Below are 23,251 nucleotides of genomic sequence, written 5' to 3' on the forward strand. Positions count from 1 at the left end.
ATCAGTACCTCCTACCCAGAGACCATGGTTCTCAACCGATAAAGGCGGTCCTCTTCAGGTAGGTGGAGAGTTTTTGCCCCCAAGTGGAGGACTTCCAAGTACTATGGGGTCTTGTTCACGAGTTGAATCGAAAGAGGAACCTGACAATTTACCGGTCAATCTACTGTAAATTCCTACTGTCTAAACTCTATCTATATGGTCATGAGCTTTCGGTCATGACCGAAAGGACAAGATCCTGGATACAAGGGGTTGAAATGAGTTTCCTCTGTAGAATGGCGTAGGCACCTATAGAACTATGATGAGGAGCACAGTTACCAGGAATGAGCTTAGAGTACAGCCGCTGCTCCTCCATATCCATATCTGGTGCCACCTAAGGTTGCTCAGGCATCTGTTTTGGATGTCTCCTGGATGCCTCCCTGCAGAGGTGTTCCCAGCACGACCTCAGGAAGACTTAGGATTTAGGACACACTGGAGGGACTATTTCTCTCAGCTGGCCTGGGAATGCCTCAGGATCTGGGGAAAGGGAAGTATGGGCATCCCTGCTGACACTGTTGCCTCTGCGACCCTGCTCCGGATTAAGTGGTAGAAGATGAATGAACGAATCTAATAAAATTAAACGGGATCCGACCTATTCTTTGATTTGGGCCATCTTCATATCTGGTCTTAAATCAGACAATTATCTGATTCTTGCTGAAATGACAGCAGTTTAAACAGAGTTCATATGGCTTTTTGTCCCATTGTGTACATTCAAATGAACAACTTGTTAGCAATAGTCAACAAATATAACATGGGAGTCATTGCAGTAACTGAGGATGCAAAATTAACAAAGGGGACAATACTTCACTCATTTAGACCTGTTTTTATTGAGTAGAACTTTCCCTTTTTACATTTTGAATCTTTTTCTTTGAAAAAATAAAATGCAGAAATGTTCAGGAATGAGTCCTATAAGACTAGAATCTGTCACCTTCAGAGATATTAAGAAGGAGCATAAAACCAACTTTTGAAGGCAACATGAAGTTTGTAGCTTTTGTAGCAGATGTATTCATATAGCATGTGCTCATTTTCTATTAACTTAAAATCTTCTAGGTTTTTTGCAGTACTGTAAAGGATTTGAACAGTTGCTCAGTGACCGTTTACTGCAAGCCTCATCTTCAAGTATCCTCCGAGGAAACCAGCAGCCCCGCTGACCTTGATCATGAACAAAATGCTGCAGGGGAAGACGTTCCTGCAGCTGAACATGACCTCTGACCTAAACACAAGACTACATTTCTGGATGTGAATAAATTCATGTCAAAATGGGCCTGAGGAGGTGCCATTTCAGAAACCTTTCTCCCTCTTTATACAACATTGGAACATTCCATGATATCCTCTTGGCTTTTTACATTCGCTCCTTTTTGGAAACACACTGGTCACAATATGTATCCACTAATCACCCAACGCATGTCAAACATGTCAAATGAAATGTGAAGACAGTTCATGAATTTAATATTTCATCTCTCCAGCTCTCTCGATCTCGCCTTTGACGCTTTCGAGCTAGTTCTGGAAAGTATGCACTATTGTATGGTCTCTCCCTGTCAGTCACCTCCCTCCCCAGCTCTCCATCCTTTCCTCTCTTCCTCTGGTCAAGCATAGCCTGGGTCCTCCTCCTTTCTTCAGCCTCCCTCAGCAAGCGCTCAGCACGTAACATCTCTATGGAGCTGTACAAAACAGGAAGCATATATCTCTCCATAACATAACACTAACAGCATCATCATATGACAATAAAATTACTATAGTCACAACTCCAAAACCCATTTGATTATATTACGCTTAATTTTCATTAAGTGTTAGCTCAAATTGTTTTATGAAAATATGAAGCTGTAGCTATAAGAGTTAGATTATCTTTTTCCACAGAGCAATAAAAAACAATTAAAACCAATTAAAAAATTAACAGGCTAAAAATATTATTATTATACTATAAGTAATGGGAAACTTCCTCACTTCTGTCCGCTGCTTTTCTTTTCTCTCTTGTCTCTTTTTTCTGATTTTTTGCTCTTGTGTTCCTTCCTTTCCTTCACAGCAAGCGCTTTCTTCACGTCTTTCAGGGGATCTAAACTATCTTTCAGTCTGCGATCTTTCTTCTCTCGCTCCTCTTCACTTATTCCCTTCCACTTTTCTTTTTCTTTCCCGTCTTTTCTTTCTTTCCTCTCTTCTTTTTCATTGCCTGTTTTCATATACCATGGGGTGACCTCAGACCCAGGTTGGGGACCTAGAGACACTAGCAGGCCAATGGCTCGTTCCTGCTTCTCCTGCAAAAATCAACAAGGAAAAGCACATGCAGTTAAAGGTGTGGAGTGTGGGGAGAAAAAAAAATACTGTGTGAACCTAATGCCAAAAAAGGGAAAAATAGAGGAATTGTGATCACAACTACACAGAAACATGATGCCCATTTCTTTGATAAACCAAGAGAATAACATCACATAACTAGAAAGCAGTAATACTTATGCCAATGTAACCATCACTAAAACGTCAGACAAATCATTTAAAAAAATACTCTAGTCTCCAGGCTACATCAAAATAGCCTGGAGACTAGGCCATTTATCAGAGGTGTATCACTACAATGATGTCACATGACTCAGATCCACCTCATGCCAAATCAAGTACAATAAAACCACCTAATTCCTCGACCTTGGAGACCTACTCCTAGCTTTTGAAATCGAGTAACAACATTTAGCAAATGAAAGCCACATACGTAAAAGAACAGTTAGCACCATTACCTTTTCCTCTTTCTTCTCTTTGAGATACTCTTCATTCCCTTTCTTCTCAGAAGACTCTTCCAGGGGGAAAAGATTAAGATGCTCAAGAGCACCACTTCCTCCTCTACCGTCATTATCATCACCATCCTGCGTTCCTCCTGGCTGAAGAGCAGCCTGTGCTTTCCTTCTCAGATAAGCTGTACGTGCCTGTGGAGAGGAGATGACAGACACGAAGTGAAGTCAGGTACAGATGTCTGAGTCTACAATCATAACTAGTGTTTGCTATTCCTTCACCCAGTTTATTTCTTTATGCAACTCAGTGGTGCTATTCAAACCTCTACCTATGCATCAATATCTGCAGTATACTCCTCTGCAGGGTCACAGGGAGATAAACTAGTCAACCGTTCATTACTAGGCTGATATGTATACAGGTAAAAAGACAATGTGCAGCATTTTGGTGACTTTGACTATAAACAAGCGAACTTTAAAAACAAACAAACCCCAACATAAAAAATAAAATAAAAACATTATCCATGTACGTACACACATTATGAGACCCTATGAACGCTAATTCTAAGTCTCAACCATATCAACATCATCATCATCATCATCATCGGGTCACCTCCTGCTCGGCGCGCTCCACTCGGCGCTTGGCCTCGCGCTCCTCCTCTGCTGCCTGAGCTTCGTCCCTTCGCACGCGCGCGACGTTGTCCTTGTTGCGCACGTGCCAGCTTTTCTTCGGAAGAATATTCATGGCTTCCTGGACGAGTATCGATACTGGTCGTTAGCAGTCAGCTAGCTTAGCAGGCTGGTGTTGACTGAAGATGAAACCAGGACACCCGTCTATTAATAAAACCGACAAGTTTACTAAAATGTGATTTGATTTAATTAGTAGTGATGAAAATCAGTGAAATGCAAATACAGAAGAAAAAAAACATGACGTGACTTGGCCTGCTGATGGTTTTAAATATGTCTTTGAGCTGTTAGGCTAACATTAGCCGAGTTTCACTACTTTCCATTTTCACACCATAAAATTAAAAAAAAAAAAAGATCAAAGCAAAGACGTAAAATCTTCCTTCCTGATAATCTAATCATCATAACAATTTCCCCAATACCACAGGGCGGAGGTACTGTACCTGACTTTGCAGGAGTGCAGCTGCTCTCGCTAGCGGCTACAGGAACGATTACCTGACGTAAACAGGAAGTAATTGTTTTAGTTTGTAATACCGCGATTTGACCAGCAGAGGCCGCCGCGCTCTTTATAACCCTTGTCTTTGAAGGTTCTCATTCATCCAAGTTACGATTATCCGGACCCCTGGATTTGTAGAAGACTGTAAAATTCTGTCCTGAAGAGTTGGCTTTTCTGTGCTGATCCGTGTGCTTGTAGAGCAGCTGTTTAGTTTCCCGTGTGCAAAGATCTGAGCGTTCCTCACTGCATCAGACTGAATGTACTGTATTCAGTCTGATGCAGTGAGGAACTCTCTTGGATGAGAGACGAAACATCTTCAAGAACTTTCTTAAAGTCCAGTGGATTGATTTAAACTAATTCTTCACAACTTTCTGAGAGTCAAAAACACTTTTGTTTGTTTGTTCACAAGATATCTCGAAATACTGCCAAAAGATTTTTAGTGTTCTGGTTTTCTTCAACATAGTGAGGGTCTTTTTTGAAAGAAAACATTTTCTTAGAATTATGACAAATAATATATTGTAATAATAATAATAAAAAAATAGGTCATTCAAATTCAATAACAACTTCCAGACATAGAAAACGTGATAATGATGTTCAATGTAATTTGAATTTGTTTTAGACATTATTTTGTTTTTGTACCTGTGGTGTTGACAGAAGTATGAGCTCTCTGAGTGCCTTTTAGTTTTTATTACATACTCTATATATAAAAATACATGCAATGCAATTTGCATTTTAGGACAGAACAAGTAAAATATCTCATTACAAACAAAGAAAGACTGCATGGTTTTTATGTGTGCTTTTATGCAACCAGCAGATTAATAATAATCAGGTTGAACATTGTAACAACATGTTCAGCTGATTAGCTTTGTTGCTGCTTCTTTCCAAGTCAGCATTATATGGAAGCTGACTTCACATATACTGTACATTGAGTACAGTGTTTTCAGATCCCTCGCCGCGTTTCATGTTAAAAGAAATAATGTAGGTTGTAAAACCTTAACAGTTGATTATGCTATGTTCAGTCTTGTGCTGCTGCAGCATGTTTTGGTATTTGAAGTTGTTGACTCAGCACCTCAATTTGCTTGACCAAGAACTGCTTGTCACGACTCGCCTGCAAGTTAAAGACCCACAAGTGCGTTAATGAAACTGAATACTTCTGTGTACTAGGAACTCAAGATTCAAAGTGCGAATAAATATTTGCTTAACAATACAGGATACAGACAAAATTCAACTTACCAGTTTAAGCTGAGCTCTTAGCAGAGCAACACTTTTCCCATAGACAGATGATAAGGCAACAAAATAACACAACATCACACTGTTAGGGAGAAAGAAGGCATGATTATACACCATAAAACAGACCGTGAAGGATTATATAATGTAGAGTGTGGGCTGTATTCTATATTTATAATTAAGTACAGTACTGTATGTTCCAGAGTAAGGATCCTACAGAGAGAACAAGACCACTCACCAGAATAACACAAAAAGAGGAATGGAGAAGGCTTGCGAACCGATAAAGAAGAGAAACGTTTGTGTGATTTCAGCGAGGTTATCGAAAGAGTTTGGAACAATCATCCACATGCTGGGCAAGAAACGGAAAGGACCACAGCCCCTAGATGGATGAATCCTGGGTGAAAAGAAAAAACACTTATCTTCAATGATGTATTAGACCATTAAAAATATTTTCAGTGATTCTGTCGTGCCAAGACTTAAAACCAATCCTGCCAGTCCCCTTAAAAAGCTTCGTCTGTTGGTGTGCACAGCTAAATTCTAAATTTACTGTAATTCCTTTGTCACAGCAAATATTTGTCACTCTTAGTTCTAAAATAAAGTACAATTCCCTAAAGATCATTACAGAAGAGAAATACTCACGCAGCAACACTGTACACCATGGCAGCCATGGCCATACCCCAGCCGAAAAGGAGTACCACCAGAAAAAAAAAGGTGGAGGTGGTGGATCGAAATGTCTTCAGGGCTGGCCGACAGTTATAGAAGAGGGTGACCTGAGGAGAAAAAGAGTTAAAGAGAAAACCAAAGTACTGCAATTGTAATTTACTCCATTCTGTGAAAGTTTCACAGAATGACGTATTTACCTTCTTGATGTAGAAGAGGATAACAAACTTGATAGTGTTGATGAAAGGCAGTAGGGGGCAAAAAAGGGCTCCAGTCCAAGCCACAGTCTGGCCGTAAACCAGCCCGAGGACATTGGCAGAAACTACAAACTCCTGCCGACCCAACCACTGAGCCAGCTTACTGGACCAGTTATCCACCACCATCCTGACACACATTAAAAACACACCACAGTCCCATGGCTGTATGCCTCACTATGCAATGTCTCACTATTACACAGATGTTGTTTGCAGTGTTTTCACCTTCGAGGGATTTCCACCAGGACGAGCAGAGCGATGTTGATGAGGAAGTCAAACAGGGTCAGCTTGTACATCTCCTGCCCTACACGTGTTTCCCAGCACTGCATGAAGATGCCAGTATGGAAAGATGGAACCAGATTTCCTCAATTTTTACATTTATGCCCTCATTGCTGGCAAATTTCATACAGCTAAAAGTTATTCTTCTGTAATTTTATGTTTGGTACTTACATGTTTTAAATGAAACTACATACTATCAACAGATCACGAGTTGATGTGGCTTACTTCATGTCTCTAATGTGTAGATATAATAAAGCGCAAACAGATTTCTTTGCTCACGACCCACGACAGTGAAAGACGTGGGTATTGAAGATGAATGAATGATATAGTTTGAATGAGTTTGTCGAGCCAGATTACGAAGTCTAATGGCTGTAGTTTCCCCTTGCCTGATCTAAAGGTTTTATATGTGTTTAAAAAAAATAATTACCGGGTAGACTTTATAGTTGTATTGGCACAGATTACAATCACCACTGTTTGTGTCGCCCTCGCAGGTGATCTGCCGCCACAGGGTGTACAGAAGGACGGCCAGACTGACCAGACGAAGGAACACGGCCCTGGGGAGGGGAAATATCTTATCAAACAAGCTCCTTTAGATGATTCAACACAATCAGAGTTTATTTATTAAGCAGTTGAAGATACTGAAGCAGTGTTGACAGGTATCTGGTTAAAAACTTTAACATGTTTCTACTTAGATCAATTTGACCAGGTCAGGAAGGCCTCTGAGGATGATGTGACAGACCAGATATCAGCTGTTCCTTAAGAAGTTCATATAATAGTGACCTACACTCATGTTTACAATTTATTACTTTATACCACCACATGACATTTCTAGGTTAAGTTTTGAACCTTTTCATGAGCTACCCAATGGAACTTTTAGATAATATGCAAAGAACACAAATGATTATGCAATGCGAAATGTGAGTTCACTTTTAACACATTTAAAACCTCTGTGAATCAGTGATTCCACCACCAAATGTCCCAGATGGTTTCAATATCTCCTCATGAGGAGGTAAGTGATTCTTTCCATTTGTTTGTTCAGAGCCAATGGATCCAAGTTGTGAGTGAATGCTTTCATGATGGTGAAAGAATATAATTACAGCTGCTGCCTATAAATGGGAAAGTTACTTGTGGGAAGAAGTCTTAGCTCATGGTTGCTGTCAACTAACACTCAAGGATCTATTATTTTTAAGCAGCAATATTTAAAAACAGCAAATATTTGAGGGTGTATGATCGATTGCACATGCTTTTTTGAGAGCCCATAACGGTATGTAACTCTTAATTGACTTTTTCGTTTGGTTTACCTTTTATACTTAAACTGAAGCCATGTATATATTATAGAGGTCATTGTCTAGCTGCGCCAACTCAAAATGTTATTTTCAGGAGGGAGAGAATCTTGGACCCATCTATTCTTCTGTCTTCTTGAAGATGAGATGATCATAATTTCCTTGTCTATAGTCGCTTATCTAAGTTTGCTGGAGAAGATCCCAGCCATCTATGGGCGAGAAGTGGGGTACACCCTGGATAGGACGCCAGCTCATTGTGGGGCCACATAGACAAGGGACAGCAAACAAACTCTGCACAGAAAGGACTAGAACCTGGAACAGCTACCCACTGCAACACTGCTTTCCTCCTTGGACACAAATTTCCACTTGATTGTTATGTTGGAACTTGGTAAGAGTTTGATGTTTGAATGATGCTATTTTTTCCATTTGTAAGAAGATTCATTAAAATTTGTTTGATGTTTTTTTTTTTTCCACCAATGTTCTCAACAACATCAATTACAAACACAAATGAACTAATAGCAAAGCAAACACTGTTACAGAGACACCAGTACAAACCTTATTAGTGCTACTATGACAGTAGTGCTGGGGGTGTACCGCTCCACTAAGGCGATCTGCTCACACAGCAGCGGCACCACAAAGTTTCCAGCGGTGATGACAATGGAAGGTAGATACTCAAAAATCAAACCCAGGATGCCATCCTGGTCAGTCCTTTCCTGTTTAAGTTAAGAGGGGCCGAAAGGTCAACCAAATGTTAAGGACATCATCATCATCATCATCATCACCTGCCTTTGATATTATTTACCTGACTGAAGTTAGTAGCTATGAAAATGCCATAGAACGCTGCTATAATGAGCCCAAGTGCGAGAAAGAACAGCAAAACACGAAGAGAGTATAAAATAACTTTTTGGACCAAAGTCAGAGTGGCGGCCCTTTTCTTCAGGCTCTCCTCCTCCAGATCCACCTGACAGAGAACAGAAGAAATCATTGTTATCTCAAAGTATGTCACATACAGGGAATGATTAAACAAATACTGTTCACCACATTCCTCCCACCTGGAGCTGGTAGTGAATATTTTTCTGCTTCAGTTTGGTGGCCCGGTCTCCAAGGCAGCCGTAGTCCCAGCCTGTGAACACTATCATGCTGTAGTTGCCCACAGTGTGACCTCCCTTTGCCACGGCGACTCGAGCTGCAGTACCCAGGCTGTGTGACGACAGCCAGGTTATTAACTGTCTGAGCCATCACTAAGACAGCACATCAATACAAAATGACACCTACCGTGCTGTTATACAAATGAAACAAAAGGCAAAATAGAAGACAGCAGTGAGGAGGTATGCAAGAGGGATGTTGTACGAGAAGTTCCCGTCCTCCACCACTGTGTTGTTGTAGTAGCCATAAAACATGTATGTATACTCCAGAAAACCCTGGAAAAAACAAGTTTTATGTTTAACATCATGCTGTTCTGATACATTACATACCATACATTACACAAGCCTTAAATCTACACAGGCCAGTACGCTGCTGCAGTTTCTCACCGTTCCTGAAAGTAAGTCAAGGATGTAATTATAGAACAAGACCAAGCCTTGAGAGTTGGGGTTGTAATCCATACACTCTGCTGGACCTAGGAAAGACCACAGTGGGAAAGCTTTACGACATCTACATGCATTGTTAGAGCTAAAGAATTAAATAAACGTTCCTGCATCTTTCTAAAGATAAAGTCCTCTCAATGTTTTTAGGAATAATAACTGCAGTGATTATGAAATTAATCCATGCGGCTGACTTCATAGCAGGGATAGGGGATGCTTTTCTCTATAAAGTCCCGTACTGTAGATGAAACCAGAATCCTGTTATGTTTGATAAAATGAAAAATGCACCTTGTGAAAATACTGATGTGTTCTCATGTGAATATGAAAAAAAATCCATTTTAGGGTTGTAGCGTATGTAGGACAGTTCCTGGTAAGGTGTGATAACATCAGAACATTATGCTATTTATATTTCACACATAGAGATGAATCTGTTTTTATTTGTATACTGTTTTGGAAAAAATCTTGTTCATGTACCAGTGAATATTTATCTCGATTATTTCTGAAGGGAATCCTGCAGCTAGTGTTGTTGTCATTGCAGTAGTAGTAGACTTGGGCAAGCTGTTGCCTGGAAACTGATGCATTACACTCTGAGAGGTCCTCATGTTTAAATTAGAGAGGATTTGAGTTAAAAGAAAACCCATAGACTGTGGCGTTCCTATTACCAGTGCTGTTAACAAGACCAGTCCCAACAGATCTGAAGACAACACTGGGAATGAAAACAAATCCAGCGATCAGAAGAAAGGAAACAAAATTCAGCAGGACCAAGAACCGCAGGAAGATGAAGAAGGACTGGACGCCACCTCCAAAATTCCCTGTGTGTGAAAAGACAAAAATTTAAGTCTAAAGCTAGGGATACGGTGTATTATCTCCATTTACTCTAACAAACACACAACAATCCAGACTTGAAGCTCTACCTCCAATCTTTTGCAAAGATTTCCTCCACAGTATGAAAAAACAGAGAACTTCTCTGGTGTTGTCTCTGAGTATACGCAAAGATTTGACCTTCTTCCTTTTCCAAGACTCCTTCCTGGAAACCACTGGCACCTGCATTTGCTGCACCTGCCTGTAATGGACAAATTACACTTTTGTTGCTCTAGAGTAACTACTGTGTGATGCAATAATTTGGTATACCTCATCATATGGATATCTCATTACTAATATATTTTCTCTAAAGACAGGAGTGATCTGCTCAAACTGGCAGGATTTAGTGTGTGCATAAAGCTGAAGAGCAAGTCAAACATCAAACAGCAGGTGATTGTTCACATTTTGAGAAGAAAATAAAAGGGAAAACTTATATTGAGAATAAAGTTTGTAATACCAAATGATGAAATAGCATTAACCTACATTTAATGTTTGTCTTCAAAAATATTGTGTCTTCTGTATTTATAACATGTCATTATAACAATGTTCTTCAGAACATTTTAAATTTTTTGGACATTTTAAGACAATGATGAATTAAACGTTAGCTGGATTTTTTATATTTATGTATGTGTTGTGTGGCGATCAGGAATTCCAATAATTAAAAAAATAATTATGTTCACAATCCAATGTATTTTCCTCCATTATGCCTCCCACTCTCTCCCACTATTATACTCAAACATAAAGAATGCTTCCATCCCATTCCGTTACCAGTAATTAAATATGCTGCATTACCCAACTGCAAACCCAACTACTGTATTTTATATTTTTATGTTTTTTTCTAGTTTGTTTTTGTGATTGTACAGTCCTTCAAAAACACAATTTATTTTATCTTAATTCTGTTTAATTTTCCTACATGAATGCTAACGCTGCTGTGATCCTGATAACAGAGTGCCAGTCATGATGCATATGTGTGTGAGACTTTAGAGCAGCTACAGAATTGATTTGGGGATGTGCCACATTAGTATGCTTTACATGTATTTAAATAACATTTGAAATATGAATTTCCTCTTCCACGAAAACACTGTGTATTGCTTGGTGTTGCTTCACTGCACAGAATGATCAGAGTTTGACACCAGAGGCCTGTTGTTGTATTCAGCTGTTCTAGGAGGGAATTTTTAAAGCTCATTTAAAATGTGAGCTTTCCTCTCCACCAGCTCCTAAAGGACTTATTTGTCCCTATAGACGCTATATGTTCCTCTGTGCTCACCAGCTACTCCCTCACTCCCTGTCTGTTTGATGTATGGCACTCAGCTGGTATTGTGAGAGGAAGGTCTATTGGGTTTTATTTGCAGAAACAGCCACCTGTACCGAGTTGACAATCATGGTTGTGTGAGTGAACCGAGGCGAGAAAAGCAGCTGTCCTAAAAATTTATAACATGCTGTAATTTCTGCGATGCTGAGAAAAGCCAACCAGACGTGGGAAACTGGGCTGCCCTGACAGAATCTAGCATTCTATGAGTATTGTCTATTAAAGACTATATACAAAGTTTCTAAATCCCTATTTTTATGTATTAGAATAAGGCTGGAGCGTATCTTTAAGTCAGAAATTGCCACCAAACTGTCAGAAGTTTTTGTACCTCACAGCTCTTTTCAGCGCTATGGGCAGAGGACTGCTCCTGAGGTCCCGGGGTCCCCCACTGTCGACTTCTTCATCGTCGTCTGTAGGGGTCGAGCTTCGGCTGAACTGATGGTGATTCTCATCGGACACCCGAGACGAAGCCCACCGTGACCTCAGTGACTGCTGGTCCCCTGGGTGTCCATACCCTGCAGGAAGAGGTCAAGTTAAAGGCAGAAATGATGAAACAGTACATGTCAGCATTCGCTTATTCACACATTCAACTGATTCTACTCTCTACTTATTTGAAGAGAGCAAATATTAGCTAACAGACACACCTTCAGTACCGTCATACTCCCCGATTGAGGCTTGTCTCTGGGGTTCAACGGCCATTTCTAGGCAGCAGCTCAACACAAAACTTTCTTCTGTTGCTACTTTACAGACAAAATAGAACAATGTGCCCTGCTTTCTATCTAGGCAACCCTTCCTTGTTGTCTTCTCTCATGGACTTTACTCCCTTTGTTAATGACCACACAGGTACTTCCTTGTATGATTTAACCCATTATTTCTAAAGGGACAGTTCAGTTCAGTCGCTCACACTCTGCGTGGAGTAAAAACTTGAATTTAATCAAACAAGGAGGTTAACAGAGTTATCTGCACGGTGCTGGAAACTGAATTTCGTTTAACAGAAGTGACACAAACACAAATTAAATATACATGTGCAAATACTAATACATTATCATAAAATCGCCAGAGAAGAAATGTGTTGCTGCTGCCAAAAAGATCGTTCAAACAGGATTACACAGAAATACTGAACAGATTTTTTGTGGTATAGTTGAGCATGGAATAAGAAAGAAAACATAAAAGATGCTGATGAAATGTGGATCCAGGAAAAAAATTTTCTTCACAATACCGGATATAGGTTTCTAAGTTACTCAAGTGTAATGACACTTTGAATGCTTATGAAGGCACGAAAAACAACCCAACAAAGGTGGAAAATAGTAAATCTGAATGACGAAATGGATTCAAACACAAATACACACACACACACTCAGGAAGTGTGTGTGTGTGTGTGTGTGTGTGTGTGTGTGTGTGTGTGTGTGTGTGTGTGTGTGTGTGTGTGTGTGCGGGCACGTGTGTGAGGAATTCAGGATCATGATTTTTAATTTTTGTCAATTGAACATAAGCTACCACACAGATTTTGATGAACCTTAGTGTAACACTGAACAAAGACTGAACCACTGAATCCTGTGACCCTTCCTTTAGCCTAAGAAGTGAGAGGGTTTCCCTCAAATACTGTATGTTATTGTCCAACTTCAGGTGTCTGCTTGGAACATCTGTGGGCTTTCTTTTCTCTCACGCTAACTGGACGATGAAATAGTTCTACTTCTGTCAGACAGTCAGGGGGTTGAAGCTGTATGCATAAATCGGTAGCTATTCCAGGGGAAGCGGTCAATTGTCATGATTCATCTCATCTCAAATACTCTAAAAACTGTCAGGGCAGCTTCTTAGATGGTGCACGTCTTGTTTGAACATGGATTACGTTTTTTATTTAATCCAGAGGTGCTGTTGGACTTCAGCAGATGGAGAACTTCCAGTGATGGTCCATCTAGTCTCCTTAATGTGATGTCATCAACTACATAACAGGCGTTAACTCATAGGATCCAATAAAGTGAAGTGAGACAACTTTTCAGGAATGCTTGAATTCACCAATTCTGGATCTTTAAAAATATCCCCCTCTGACAAAAGAAGGAAAGTCTAATTGTGACTTTTATAATGAACAAATAATTCCCACCTAATCTGAGCAGGAAGAAAAAAAAACATAAAACATTGATGATAACAGGAAATGCTGTTATGTATTTCACAGTTGTCAGAAAGGAGGAAGTCTTACAGTTGGGTGTTTTTTATGAAGCAAAACACAAAGGACCAGCGATCAACAACGAACTAGAAACATCATCAAATAATGAAAAGGGGAACCAAAGGGATGAGTTTTGGCAAACAGAGGGTGAGGCAAAAACCAAAATCAATAATTCACAAAACACATTTGGTGATTAAGACCTTACAATTCTGCTGTCAGTCACACTTATATAAAACAAAGACAAATCAGGAGTGAATTCTCCATGTTTCCTAAACTAATGAACAACGTGAGGTCAGGGCTGGCTGATAGCTCAGTCATTTCCCAGCTTTTGGCAGAGGTGAATCAGGAAATTTTATTACATGACATTTTAATCATGAAGATATGTATAAATAAATAATAATGATCATAATTATCATTCTCCTCTGCTGTTCCCCACATTTTCACATTGGCAGTTTGTGATGTGAAACATGTGACTTTTGTATTAAATGTTTGGTCCAAACTCTGAAAGATTCATGATGGCAGTACAAACAGGTGGCAGTGAAATCTTTTATCGAGCACATTCATAAGTAGAATCAACAGTGATAAAAACTTATAATGATCCTGAAATGATACGGATAATGTTAGGATTGGTGAGGGAAATACTGAAAGCATTTTGGATACACAGTCTCAACGGCGTAAACACAGAACTGTTCAGCAAATACAAACAGGAATGATAAAATGCTGAATAACTTGTTTGAAAAAACTAAGTCTATCATATCTGAAAAATGTAAATAGGCAGCGATGCAGACATCACCCACATGTTGTTTTGCTACTAACCTAAACCAGTTTAATTTCTCCATGCAAAAACTCAACAAGATGCAAAATGGCAGTAGAATTATTTGGTTGTCACAGTGAATACACGAGAATTTTTCTGGGTATCGTCACAGAGGCACAGGAACCGGATGAGATACTGTTTGTAACTTTGTACTGTAGGTTAAATGTGCTGAAACATAATATTGCTTCTGTTGCTTTGTTACTTCTGAAATCCTGGAATGCCTCGATTTAATCACATTCAGTTGGCTTCTTGTTTAAATTCATTACACCACGACTCCACGAACGTTATGTAAAGGTTTGATGTATCAGATTGCCTCCTTTCAAATTTCAACACTGTTGACCAGTAAAACAGTCCACTCAAACGTGTAAACATGGCTGAAATGTAACCCGTACCTGTACAGGCAGACGCACAGATGACGGCCCAAATGAACTATTTACAAACCAGTTGCCTCTCACATTATTCAAGCAACATTCCGTAAACTCAAAACATTCTTCTCCCAATGTTCCCAGTACTTTGTAATATTTACAACTATCTTTGAAGTGTTGTGTTTTTATCTGATTTACTGCATTTGAAATGAAAACGAACTGTGTCCTTACATTTCCCCACAAGAAATCCAATTTGACCTGTACTTTGTTAGATTCATAGATGAGCGTTGTTGCAGTCAACCTTAGAAATTCACTCTAGACATGAATTAAAATTCTATCAGACCAGTTCTTTTTTTTTTTTTAGAATTCTATTCAGTCAGTTTTTTCTCCAGTTTTATCTTTGACATTTTCTATTTTCTCTCCTTTCTCCTCCTTGTCCACTTTCCTCCCTTCCTTTTTCCCTCCCTTCAGCGCCCTGCCGACTATGATGCAGCAAACAGCAATGACGTGAATGATGAAGTAGATGGACATCCAGTAGTTGATGGTGTCAGTGGCCTTCAGCAACACGAAGCCCATGCACATGTAGTCGTAGGCCCTCATCTTCAGGAACCAGTGAACCCAGTCGAAGATGCTCTGTCCACGAGGCCCCAGTTTAACTCGGACAGAGGCCTCCATGGCAGACTCGGCTGCAATGCACAGGGGGATGGTGAGGAAGGAGAGGTAGTAGCCTGCATGTAGTCCATGCCAGTAGGCGCTGATGAACATGGTCCAGCCGGCCCTGAGAGTCACAGACAAACAAGAGAAGTTGAAGTTGAACAAAATCATGACTGTGGGAGTTCATGTTTTTCACTTTTAATTAATTTCAGGTAGAAAATTAAGACACTAAGCTATGACCAGGATATGAGTTAATATATAAAAATAAAATAATAAAAAACAAATGCATATATGTGCTCTATATTTCAGGAAACAATTTGAATTACCAGTCAGCCTCTGGAGATGCTTACTGATATCTTACAATTGCTGCACACATTAAGTCGTACCTGAGAGTGTAGGATTTGAAGGGGGCATTAGGGTAGATGTAGTGATGCAGCCACCATTGCACTGTCATGTTCCAGTAACGCATGCCGTGCCGGACCTTCACACAGAAGTCGGTGTTGTAACAGTCGATGTTTTGGATGGTCTTGAAGTCATATTTCTCTTCCTCTGCGGGATCAGGACTGAACATGAGGGAACATTTTGAAAAAGAGTTTTAAAAATAAGAAAAATGAAATAATGATTTATGAATGAGCAATCATACACGCAAAGACTTCCCAACATATGATTTAATGTACTTTTCAGTTCCATGCTAACGTACCTATAGTTGACACTGGGGCCTCCTCCAGGTTTAGACAATGCCTTTTCTGGATAGCAGCCCAGACCTGCAATGATGCAGCCAGCCTCGGCTCCACACCACGCTGCAAAGAAACGCATCCTAAACACGAAGAATACTGCTATCATGTAGAACAACCTGGTGACAGAGAAAGAGAACAATGGAGGAACAATCCTTTAGATTCTGATATGTACATACTTACTTACCTCTATCTTAATAAACAAATAGAGGAATAGCAAACAACACAATTAAACCTAAGTATCTAATAAATCTTCCCGAGTCTGTAATCTTTGACTTGATGGTCATTTTTTCTTAGTTTCCTAAATGGCAGCATTTCTGCATTTATGCGATCCTTGTTTGTTTCATTTACCTTCCTCTGTAATAGTACAACTACAGTTTACAATCTGTTTGTTGTGGTTCAATAGCGCAAATATACTTGACAATATAACAATACCTATAAAAGAAGTTTCTATCCAGGAAGTCGTCAGTGAGGACGTAGCTCAGTGGAAAGACAGAGTTGACGGCGATGAATGTGGCGCCGTAGACGGGAACAAGCTTCAAACGCTGAAGACACGGCACCCAACCAGGAAGGGCTTGAGGGTTCGGCTGCTTCAGCCAGTCAGCGTACGTTTGAAAGCGAAAGAATGGTCCTGGGAGGAGAAGGGAAGACAACTTAAAGGAGTGTTGAGAAAACAGACATTAAGAAACATGTAAAAAAAATAGGAAAGAAAAGAAAAAAGGGCCAAGAGGTGAGGAAAGAGAAGGTGTTGATGGATAGGAGTGAAAAAACAAAAAGAGCCAAGGTACAGGTACGTGGAAACCAGATGAAATTTCAAACAATATTGAAAATGATGTGGACTCACACAATATTGGACAAGAGGCGGAGAGTGAGACAAAGAGACACACAAGAGTTAGAATTTGTGCAAGAGCAAATCAACTCCAACAACACGAATGAATACAAATAGCTCACACACAAACACAAGATGAGCGAAATCTCCAGAGACTTACCGGTCATTATACCAATATAACAGTAGCTATAGCACAGAGTGTCGTACAGAGAAGGCTCCTGTGACAGGCCTCCAATCACAGGAGACTTGGCAAAAGAGCTAATTTCCTTTTTCTTCTCCAGATGGAAAGTTTGCACCTCATTGGCGAGACTCACCATCTAAAATCAGAAAGATTCATCAGCAGTCAACAAACAGACATAAATGTAAAGACATGTTGCTCAACAGTTGATGTATCCACTGCTGAGGCTTTTGTACCTTTAGAGTGAGAAGAAGCTGGACAGCGTTGGCAAAAGGTGTCGGCTGCGGCAGACCGAACCAAGTGACCAGTCGGAAGAAGAGGAGGTAGAGAAACGTCCAACTGAGACTCAACGCCGGGGCAAGCCTGGCAGACACAGAGAGGAGACATGAGACTTTCTTACTTATTTTCGTGTTTGCAAATAAAATTGCAATTAGGAAGACATGACAAACATTTATGGGAAAACGAACACTTTTACCTATGCATACTGGGATATACAGTACATAAATCTGAAGAACAAGAATGTGCGGGAGATGCCATCCATGTACAAGCACCTCTGCTCAAAGCCTGAATTGAAAGTAAATTAACTGATTTATTATTTCAGTCGCTTCTAAATGAAAGCATATAGAATTTGCCTGTTTTTTGCTGATGTATAATTAATTTTTCATCTTGGGAAATCGTAAAGGTAATTTTTCTCAAATTTTCAACACTTAATTCCTTTTAAAATAACCATACACAAGGAAGTCATTTAGAAATTAATCAACGAAAAAGATAATAATATAGGCCTATATTATATTATATTATGTTATTATTATAATATTATTATGTTATACTATAATATTATAGGCCTACTGTCTTCACCTTTGCTCTAATAGTGTGTGTCATATAGGGAAATAACCTGAAATGGTAATATTTATGTCTCACCGCCAGCTGCTCTTTATAATGATCCACGTTCCAATCACTGTCACCAAAGAGTGGAGTGTGTGGATCTGACATGTGGCGATGGTCACAGAAAGGCCCAGAAGAAGAGCCGCCACCTGCTTCACTGCCGGACCTGAAATACAAGTAACGATCAACCAAGAAGCCCAACATCATACAAACTCAAGACATGAGATGAAGGACATTAAGCATGCGGACAAACTTAACACATGGACACACATCAGAATGTGTATGATCATGAGTATTTTGAGGATTGAGGCTATAGATCACATGTGTCAAACTCAAGGCCCGGGGGCCAAATGTGGCGCGCCACATTATTTTAAGTGGCCCTTGATAACAAAATGATCAAAAAGAAGTCTGTAAATAAATAGAGTGTCTAAAAATAAATTGGCCAAAAGTGTGCTTTAACCAAAAACGAAATTTCCCAAAAAGCCCAGTTTAACTTTGACGAATACATTTTGAACTACGTTAATGTCCTAACATGTTTTTGATGTTATTTGCTTTTATTCTCTTGGATAGTTTGATCCTTGATTGATGGAGTTCTGTGGGTTTCATAATGTGACAAATTAAAAGGATTTATGCTATAACAGAGAAACAAACAAACATACAGTTGCATGAACATTCTGTGCGACTGTAATGTCTGTAACTTGAATGAGTAATACATTCAGAGTTATTTAACATTTAGGAGTAGTTACATTTACTTTACATTATACTGAATTACATTTAGTTACATTTATTAATTACATCTGGCCCTTTGAGGACAGCCTTTATGCTGATATGGCCCTCGGTGAAAATGAGTTTGACACTCCTACTGTAGATGAAGGGCAACATCCTCCTCATTAAAAACATGAAGTTAGATAGATATATGCTTTATTTAACCCGAAGGAAATTATGTAGTTACAATGATAGTTTTAGATGTCACCCACCTTGTGAGAATGTATAATTCACAATTTTTGATAATTTCTTGTTCAGCAATAAAAAAAGGTAATGCAATAACTGTTAAATGTTATCTTCAAAGAACAGCATTGGCCAGTAGAAATTCAGATCATATATCACCACTTCAGTAAACAGTATAAACGAATAAAAATACTCACTGAGGTAACGAAAGACAAATCCAACAGGAATGGAGGCAGCAAGAATCCCCAAGTAGACCTGCTCATCAGAGGACATTGTTCTGCTGGCACAGAAGTAGAGACGTGGTCACACACAGGCCTACACACCTGCTCAAGAAACACTGAGAACTTCATCCTTCTTCATTCATTCTTTGTATTGTATTCGAAAATATTGTAGTAAAGAAATTAAAGCAGATATGCCTACATTTAAGAGATAATAGACTTGTTTGATTTTACTCTTGTAACTTTACTCTTTAACTGTGACGTTTGCCAGGTTTGTGATGAAGCTTATTGGACTTTAGCTGCAGTAACTATTGCCAGCTCTTTAAGACGTCTTCATACACTGCTTGGCCAAAAAAAAATGTTGCCACCAAAAAAAAGTCGCATACTCATATTTTGTTGCACCGCCTTTAGCTTTGATTATAGCATGCATTCCCTTTGTGTGCAGAAAAAAACACAGAAAAAACAAGAAGAGTACTTCAAACAAAAAAGTTCGCCCATCCACTTGGTCTAAACTGATTGATGAGACACGCCAAACTCCCAAAACAAGAGTTATTTCAATTCAACAATGCAATATTTTGTCATCAAGGTCTTGCATTGATGGTAGTGGGAGCTGACCTCTGGGCAAAGCCATCACCAGCACATCCTGCAGATTCTCAACGGGATTAAATCTGGACTCTGTGGCGGCCAATCCATGTGTGAAAATGATGTCTCGTGCTCCCCAAACCACTCCTTAACAATTTCTGCCCAATGAATCATGGCATTGTCATCTTGGAATATGCCTGTGCCATCAGGGAAGAAATAAAATGCATTGATGGAATAACCTGGTCATTCTGCATACTCACGTAGTCAGCTGACCTCATTCTTTGGACACATATTGTTGCTGAACCTGGACCTAACCTGACCGGCAAATTCCAAGAAGATATTGCCATTATTCATTGGGCTGAAACTGTGAAGGAGTGGTTCGGGGAGCATGAGACATCATTTTTACACATGGATTGACCACCACAGACTCCAGACCTTAAGCCCATTGAGAATCTTGGGCTGGAGATGACTTTGCCTAGCGGTCAGATTCCATCATCAATGAAAGATCTTGATGAAAAAAACAATGCATCAATGGATGGAAATAACTCTTGTGATGTTGCAGTAGCTCATCAGAACAATGTCACAGGGAATGCATGAAGTCATCAAAGCTGAATGTGGTCCAACAAAATATGAGAGTGTGTGGCTGATTTTAGGTAGCAACAATCTTTTGGCCAGCCAGTCATCTCCATGCGGGTCTTCTGTACTGAGTCGGTTAAGCGGCACACTGTAACATGGAACATTTTGAACGTTTTGCCAAAAGAAATTCGTCTGAATTCCAAAGGATGAAACACTGGTTTCATTTACTGCCTTAGGTGTAAATCCTTAAGTTGGAACTTCAATTGTTTTCTCAGGCGAAGGACGATCAGCCCTCAGACACATTGCCTTTTCTCAGCCACAGATAAACTTAACAAAGTCTAACAGAATAACATGACCATTGACTACTTCATCTCCTTTTGATATGAAAACAAGGCCAAAAACAGCATGTTTTAACAACTCTTAATTCTTGCGCAACAATACTGGCAAGCTACGCTAACGTTAGCATGGAGCACAAACTAATCATTTTAATTTAGTTTCGAACAAATAGTCCTTTATGTTGAAAAGCTTTCGATCACTCACGTAACGGATTTAGGACTGGTAAATCCACTTTTATGTACTGCTATATCCGGCAGTGCTGCGTTCTCCACATCATCCTATCGGAATGCGATTTACTTCCTGGTTTGAAATGACGTCACTTAGAGGGGTGTACGGAAGCCGCTACCAGGCTATGGACTGTACCATTTCCTACTGAAAGTGTAGGAAAACATCACCTCCAGTGTAGATACTGGAAATTAATTTATGGATTTTGCTAAAGTGTAACGACCTGTATAAAAATGCAATACACACAATCAACAAGGAAACAAGTATTCTGTTTGAAACAAACTTTTTATTGTAAATTTTCACAGAAGTTATCTCAATACTTCCAGGATGACATCCTTCTTAATCCTCCTCTTCATCGTCAGCTCCTCCAGCTCCAGCCTGCCCCTTCTTAGCGTTCTTTCTCTTGACACGGCCTGGGCGTCCACCGCCATATGGAGACCTCAGGGAAAAGTCAATGTGCTTCTGGCTGTCCAAGCGAACCACAAAGGAGGGGATGTTCACCACCTGCTTACGCACACTACCAACACAGAAAATGGAGGGGATTTTTAGATTCCTTGATTCAGATTCAAGTTCTTTTTTTTCTGTAAGTCATTTTATGCACACATATGCAAGCATTTTTTTGCAGGCTTCATTGACGAGGAATTCTTGACACCACTTTTAGGTCTGACAGTTCATAGTTAAATCATCAGCCTGAGTATTATGTGTAGTAAATACTACAATTGCCCGAGGTGCAATCCTCCATAAACTTACCAAACAACCACAACACTTCTGTGGTCAAGCAGAAGCCCTCAGTGGCAGGATTGGCTCTGGGCAATGTTTACTGACAAGGTATACGGTTTTGATACCGAATTGACCTTGATGAAATTAATTGTTGTCAATGGACAGCATTACGTGTTGATCATCCTCTGATGGAAGACGAAGCATCAACAGTTTCATGAGTCCCTTAAAAAAAATTGTCCAATTTGTTTTGTTTAAGAGACTTGGAACTTACCGAATGTGCCTCTGGCGAATAAGGACACGGGCATGATGGATACTCTTTGCAAGACCCAGCTTGAAGACCTGTGTCTGCAGCCTCCTCTCCAAGAAATCCTCAACCTTCAGACCCAGGATGTAATCAAGCTTCATCTTACCCTCATCCAGCACGCCAATCCTCACCAGACGTCTGAGCAAAGCATTGCCTGGATAAACAAAAGAAGCCATTTATCAATTACGAAAGGAGGCACAAATAGTCCATATGACCATCTGAATACATCGGCCTCATTGACGAGGAATTCTTGACACCACTTTTAAGTCTGACAGTTCATAGTTAAATCATGGGCCAATACACTGATCAAATCTGTATTTGGACTTGTTCTTCCATACCTTCAAACAGACGTTTGGGATCTTTTTCATCAAGAGTCAGCAGCTCTCTGGCAGCTTTGCGAATCTTGGCCAATGTGAACTTGACCCTCCACACCTCACGCTTGTTCCTCAGTCCATACTCGCCTTGAATTAACACAAATCAGGTTACAATCCACATTCCATCCAGGTTTGGCTAAAGCATACAAGTCATACACAAACTTTTAATCAGAAATAATCAAAAACACAGCACACCAATGAGTTTCAACTCCTGGTCGAGACGGGATTTCTCGAAAGGACGACGGGGAGTGACATAAGTCTTGCGACAAACCCAACTTCTAGCAACGGGCATGGCGGCTTAGTAGTGCCTGTAACAAGACATGGGTCAGTCAATGGAAATGAACAGAACACCTAATTATAATGCAGAACTAACACAGCAGCATTCAAATGTGCTTGCCTTTACATTTCACCAACTACGCAAATGCAAAACGACATTGTTAGGCAACTATTACGAGCCTTCATTAATAATTTTCTCAGCGGTTGATAATGAACCTTTCCTGAAACTAGAAAAAAAATTTTTTTTTTCCATCAAACATGAAACCTCTATGAAAAACTATCAATTTGCATTTCATGATAGAAAATATCCAATATATGCGTTTATTACTCCAAAAAAAAACAAAAAAACATGTACTTTATAAACCGGTAATTGGTCATTGCTACAACCAGGCCGCAACGTCTCCTCACCACGTTGTTCAACGTGGTAACCTAGCATTAGCTTTAGCGAACCAAAGTAGCTTGCAATATCAATCCAATAGAAGATACGGCGCCAATTACTTGAACAAATCTTTGCTATGAAACTATAATCTCTTCTGCTGCATTCGTTCATTTTAGAGAATGTTCCCAACAATGAATTTTGAGTCGTAGAGTAGCAAGTAGCTAACACCGTACCTGTCTCGCTCAGGCTCGCGCAGAAAAGAGAACGTTAACGGAAGTCTGCTTTTTTCTTATACGACTTCAAAAAACAC

The 23,251-nt window shown here is 39.8% G+C and overlaps 4 protein-coding genes across 7 annotated transcripts; all 4 read right to left on the reverse strand.

Moving 5' to 3' along the window:
* Positions 1-844: 844 nt before the first annotated feature.
* leng1 (leukocyte receptor cluster (LRC) member 1) lies at positions 845-3,929 on the reverse strand. 2 transcript variants are annotated; one of them, XM_068324799.1, is made up of 5 exons: positions 3,872-3,929; positions 3,358-3,553; positions 2,757-2,942; positions 1,981-2,288; positions 845-1,697 (listed from the first exon to the last, which is right to left on the reverse strand). In XM_068324799.1, the coding sequence occupies exons 2-5, from the start codon at positions 3,487-3,489 to the stop codon at positions 1,475-1,477; spliced, it is 849 nt and encodes a 282-aa protein (XP_068180900.1). In that variant the 5' UTR covers positions 3,490-3,553; positions 3,872-3,929; the 3' UTR covers positions 845-1,474. The 2 variants fall into 2 exon arrangements, with proteins under 2 accessions (XP_068180900.1, XP_068180901.1); XM_068324800.1 differs by having other exon boundaries at positions 3,358-3,578; positions 3,872-3,924.
* Positions 3,930-4,603: 674 nt separating this feature from the next.
* tmc4 (transmembrane channel-like 4) lies at positions 4,604-12,159 on the reverse strand. 2 transcript variants are annotated; one of them, XM_068324769.1, is made up of 16 exons: positions 12,025-12,159; positions 11,709-11,895; positions 10,125-10,273; positions 9,873-10,022; positions 9,160-9,245; positions 8,903-9,048; positions 8,680-8,827; positions 8,430-8,588; positions 8,183-8,340; positions 6,772-6,898; positions 6,291-6,388; positions 6,012-6,195; positions 5,791-5,921; positions 5,390-5,545; positions 5,158-5,236; positions 4,604-5,032 (listed from the first exon to the last, which is right to left on the reverse strand). In XM_068324769.1, the coding sequence occupies exons 1-16, from the start codon at positions 12,077-12,079 to the stop codon at positions 4,940-4,942; spliced, it is 2,106 nt and encodes a 701-aa protein (XP_068180870.1). In that variant the 5' UTR covers positions 12,080-12,159; the 3' UTR covers positions 4,604-4,939. The 2 variants fall into 2 exon arrangements, with proteins under 2 accessions (XP_068180870.1, XP_068180869.1); XM_068324768.1 differs by having other exon boundaries at positions 5,791-6,195.
* A 1,361-nt stretch (positions 12,160-13,520) lies between these two features.
* mboat7 (membrane bound O-acyltransferase domain containing 7) lies at positions 13,521-20,961 on the reverse strand. 2 transcript variants are annotated; one of them, XM_068324787.1, is made up of 9 exons: positions 20,868-20,961; positions 19,149-19,228; positions 18,040-18,169; positions 17,355-17,481; positions 17,101-17,257; positions 16,547-16,742; positions 16,078-16,230; positions 15,764-15,940; positions 13,521-15,501 (listed from the first exon to the last, which is right to left on the reverse strand). In XM_068324787.1, the coding sequence occupies exons 2-9, from the start codon at positions 19,222-19,224 to the stop codon at positions 15,096-15,098; spliced, it is 1,422 nt and encodes a 473-aa protein (XP_068180888.1). In that variant the 5' UTR covers positions 19,225-19,228; positions 20,868-20,961; the 3' UTR covers positions 13,521-15,095. The 2 variants fall into 2 exon arrangements, with proteins under 2 accessions (XP_068180888.1, XP_068180889.1); XM_068324788.1 differs by having other exon boundaries at positions 19,149-19,231; positions 20,868-20,924.
* A 193-nt stretch (positions 20,962-21,154) lies between these two features.
* Positions 21,155-23,217, reverse strand: rps9 (ribosomal protein S9). Its single transcript, XM_068324806.1, has 5 exons — positions 23,175-23,217; positions 22,482-22,594; positions 22,251-22,373; positions 21,880-22,066; positions 21,155-21,405 (listed from the first exon to the last, which is right to left on the reverse strand). Exons 2-5 carry the CDS (start codon positions 22,576-22,578, stop codon positions 21,228-21,230), a joined length of 585 nt encoding a protein of 194 aa, XP_068180907.1. The 5' UTR covers positions 22,579-22,594; positions 23,175-23,217; the 3' UTR covers positions 21,155-21,227.
* Positions 23,218-23,251: the final 34 nt, after the last annotated feature.

The sequence above is a fragment of the Antennarius striatus genome, chromosome 9 (assembly GCF_040054535.1).
Source record: "Antennarius striatus isolate MH-2024 chromosome 9, ASM4005453v1, whole genome shotgun sequence".
NCBI classification, from domain to species: Eukaryota; Metazoa; Chordata; class Actinopteri; order Lophiiformes; family Antennariidae; genus Antennarius; species Antennarius striatus.

Coding starts and splice junctions, on each gene's coding strand:
- leng1 (XM_068324799.1), bottom strand. CDS start 3,489: ATGAATATTCTTCCGAAGAAAAGCTGGCACGTGCGCAACAAGGACAAC. Junction 2,943..3,357: donor TGGAGCGCGCCGAGCAGGAG/GTGACCCGATGA, acceptor TCCTCTCCACAG/GCACGTACAGCTTATCTGAG. Junction 2,289..2,756: donor AAGAGAAGAAAGAGGAAAAG/GTAATGGTGCTA, acceptor TGATTTTTGCAG/GAGAAGCAGGAACGAGCCAT.
- rps9 (XM_068324806.1), bottom strand. CDS start 22,578: ATGCCCGTTGCTAGAAGTTGGGTTTGTCGCAAGACTTATGTCACTCCC. Junction 22,067..22,250: donor TCCCAAACGTCTGTTTGAAG/GTATGGAAGAAC, acceptor TTGTTTATCCAG/GCAATGCTTTGCTCAGACGT. Junction 21,406..21,879: donor ATTCGCCAGAGGCACATTCG/GTAAGTTCCAAG, acceptor CTGTGTTGGTAG/TGTGCGTAAGCAGGTGGTGA.
- tmc4 (XM_068324768.1), bottom strand. CDS start 12,079: ATGGCCGTTGAACCCCAGAGACAAGCCTCAATCGGGGAGTATGACGGT. Junction 9,049..9,159: donor TTGACTTACTTTCAGGAACG/GTGAGAAACTGC, acceptor TGTTTTTTCCAG/GGTTTTCTGGAGTATACATA. Junction 5,237..5,389: donor CCTCTTTTTGTGTTATTCTG/GTGAGTGGTCTT, acceptor TCTCCCTAACAG/TGTGATGTTGTGTTATTTTG.
- mboat7 (XM_068324787.1), bottom strand. CDS start 19,224: ATGTCCTCTGATGAGCAGGTCTACTTGGGGATTCTTGCTGCCTCCATT. Junction 17,258..17,354: donor AGCTTCTTCTCACTCTAAAG/GTACAAAAGCCT, acceptor TTCTGATTTTAG/ATGGTGAGTCTCGCCAATGA. Junction 15,502..15,763: donor TTCAAATCCTACACTCTCAG/GTACGACTTAAT, acceptor TGTGACTCTCAG/GGCCGGCTGGACCATGTTCA.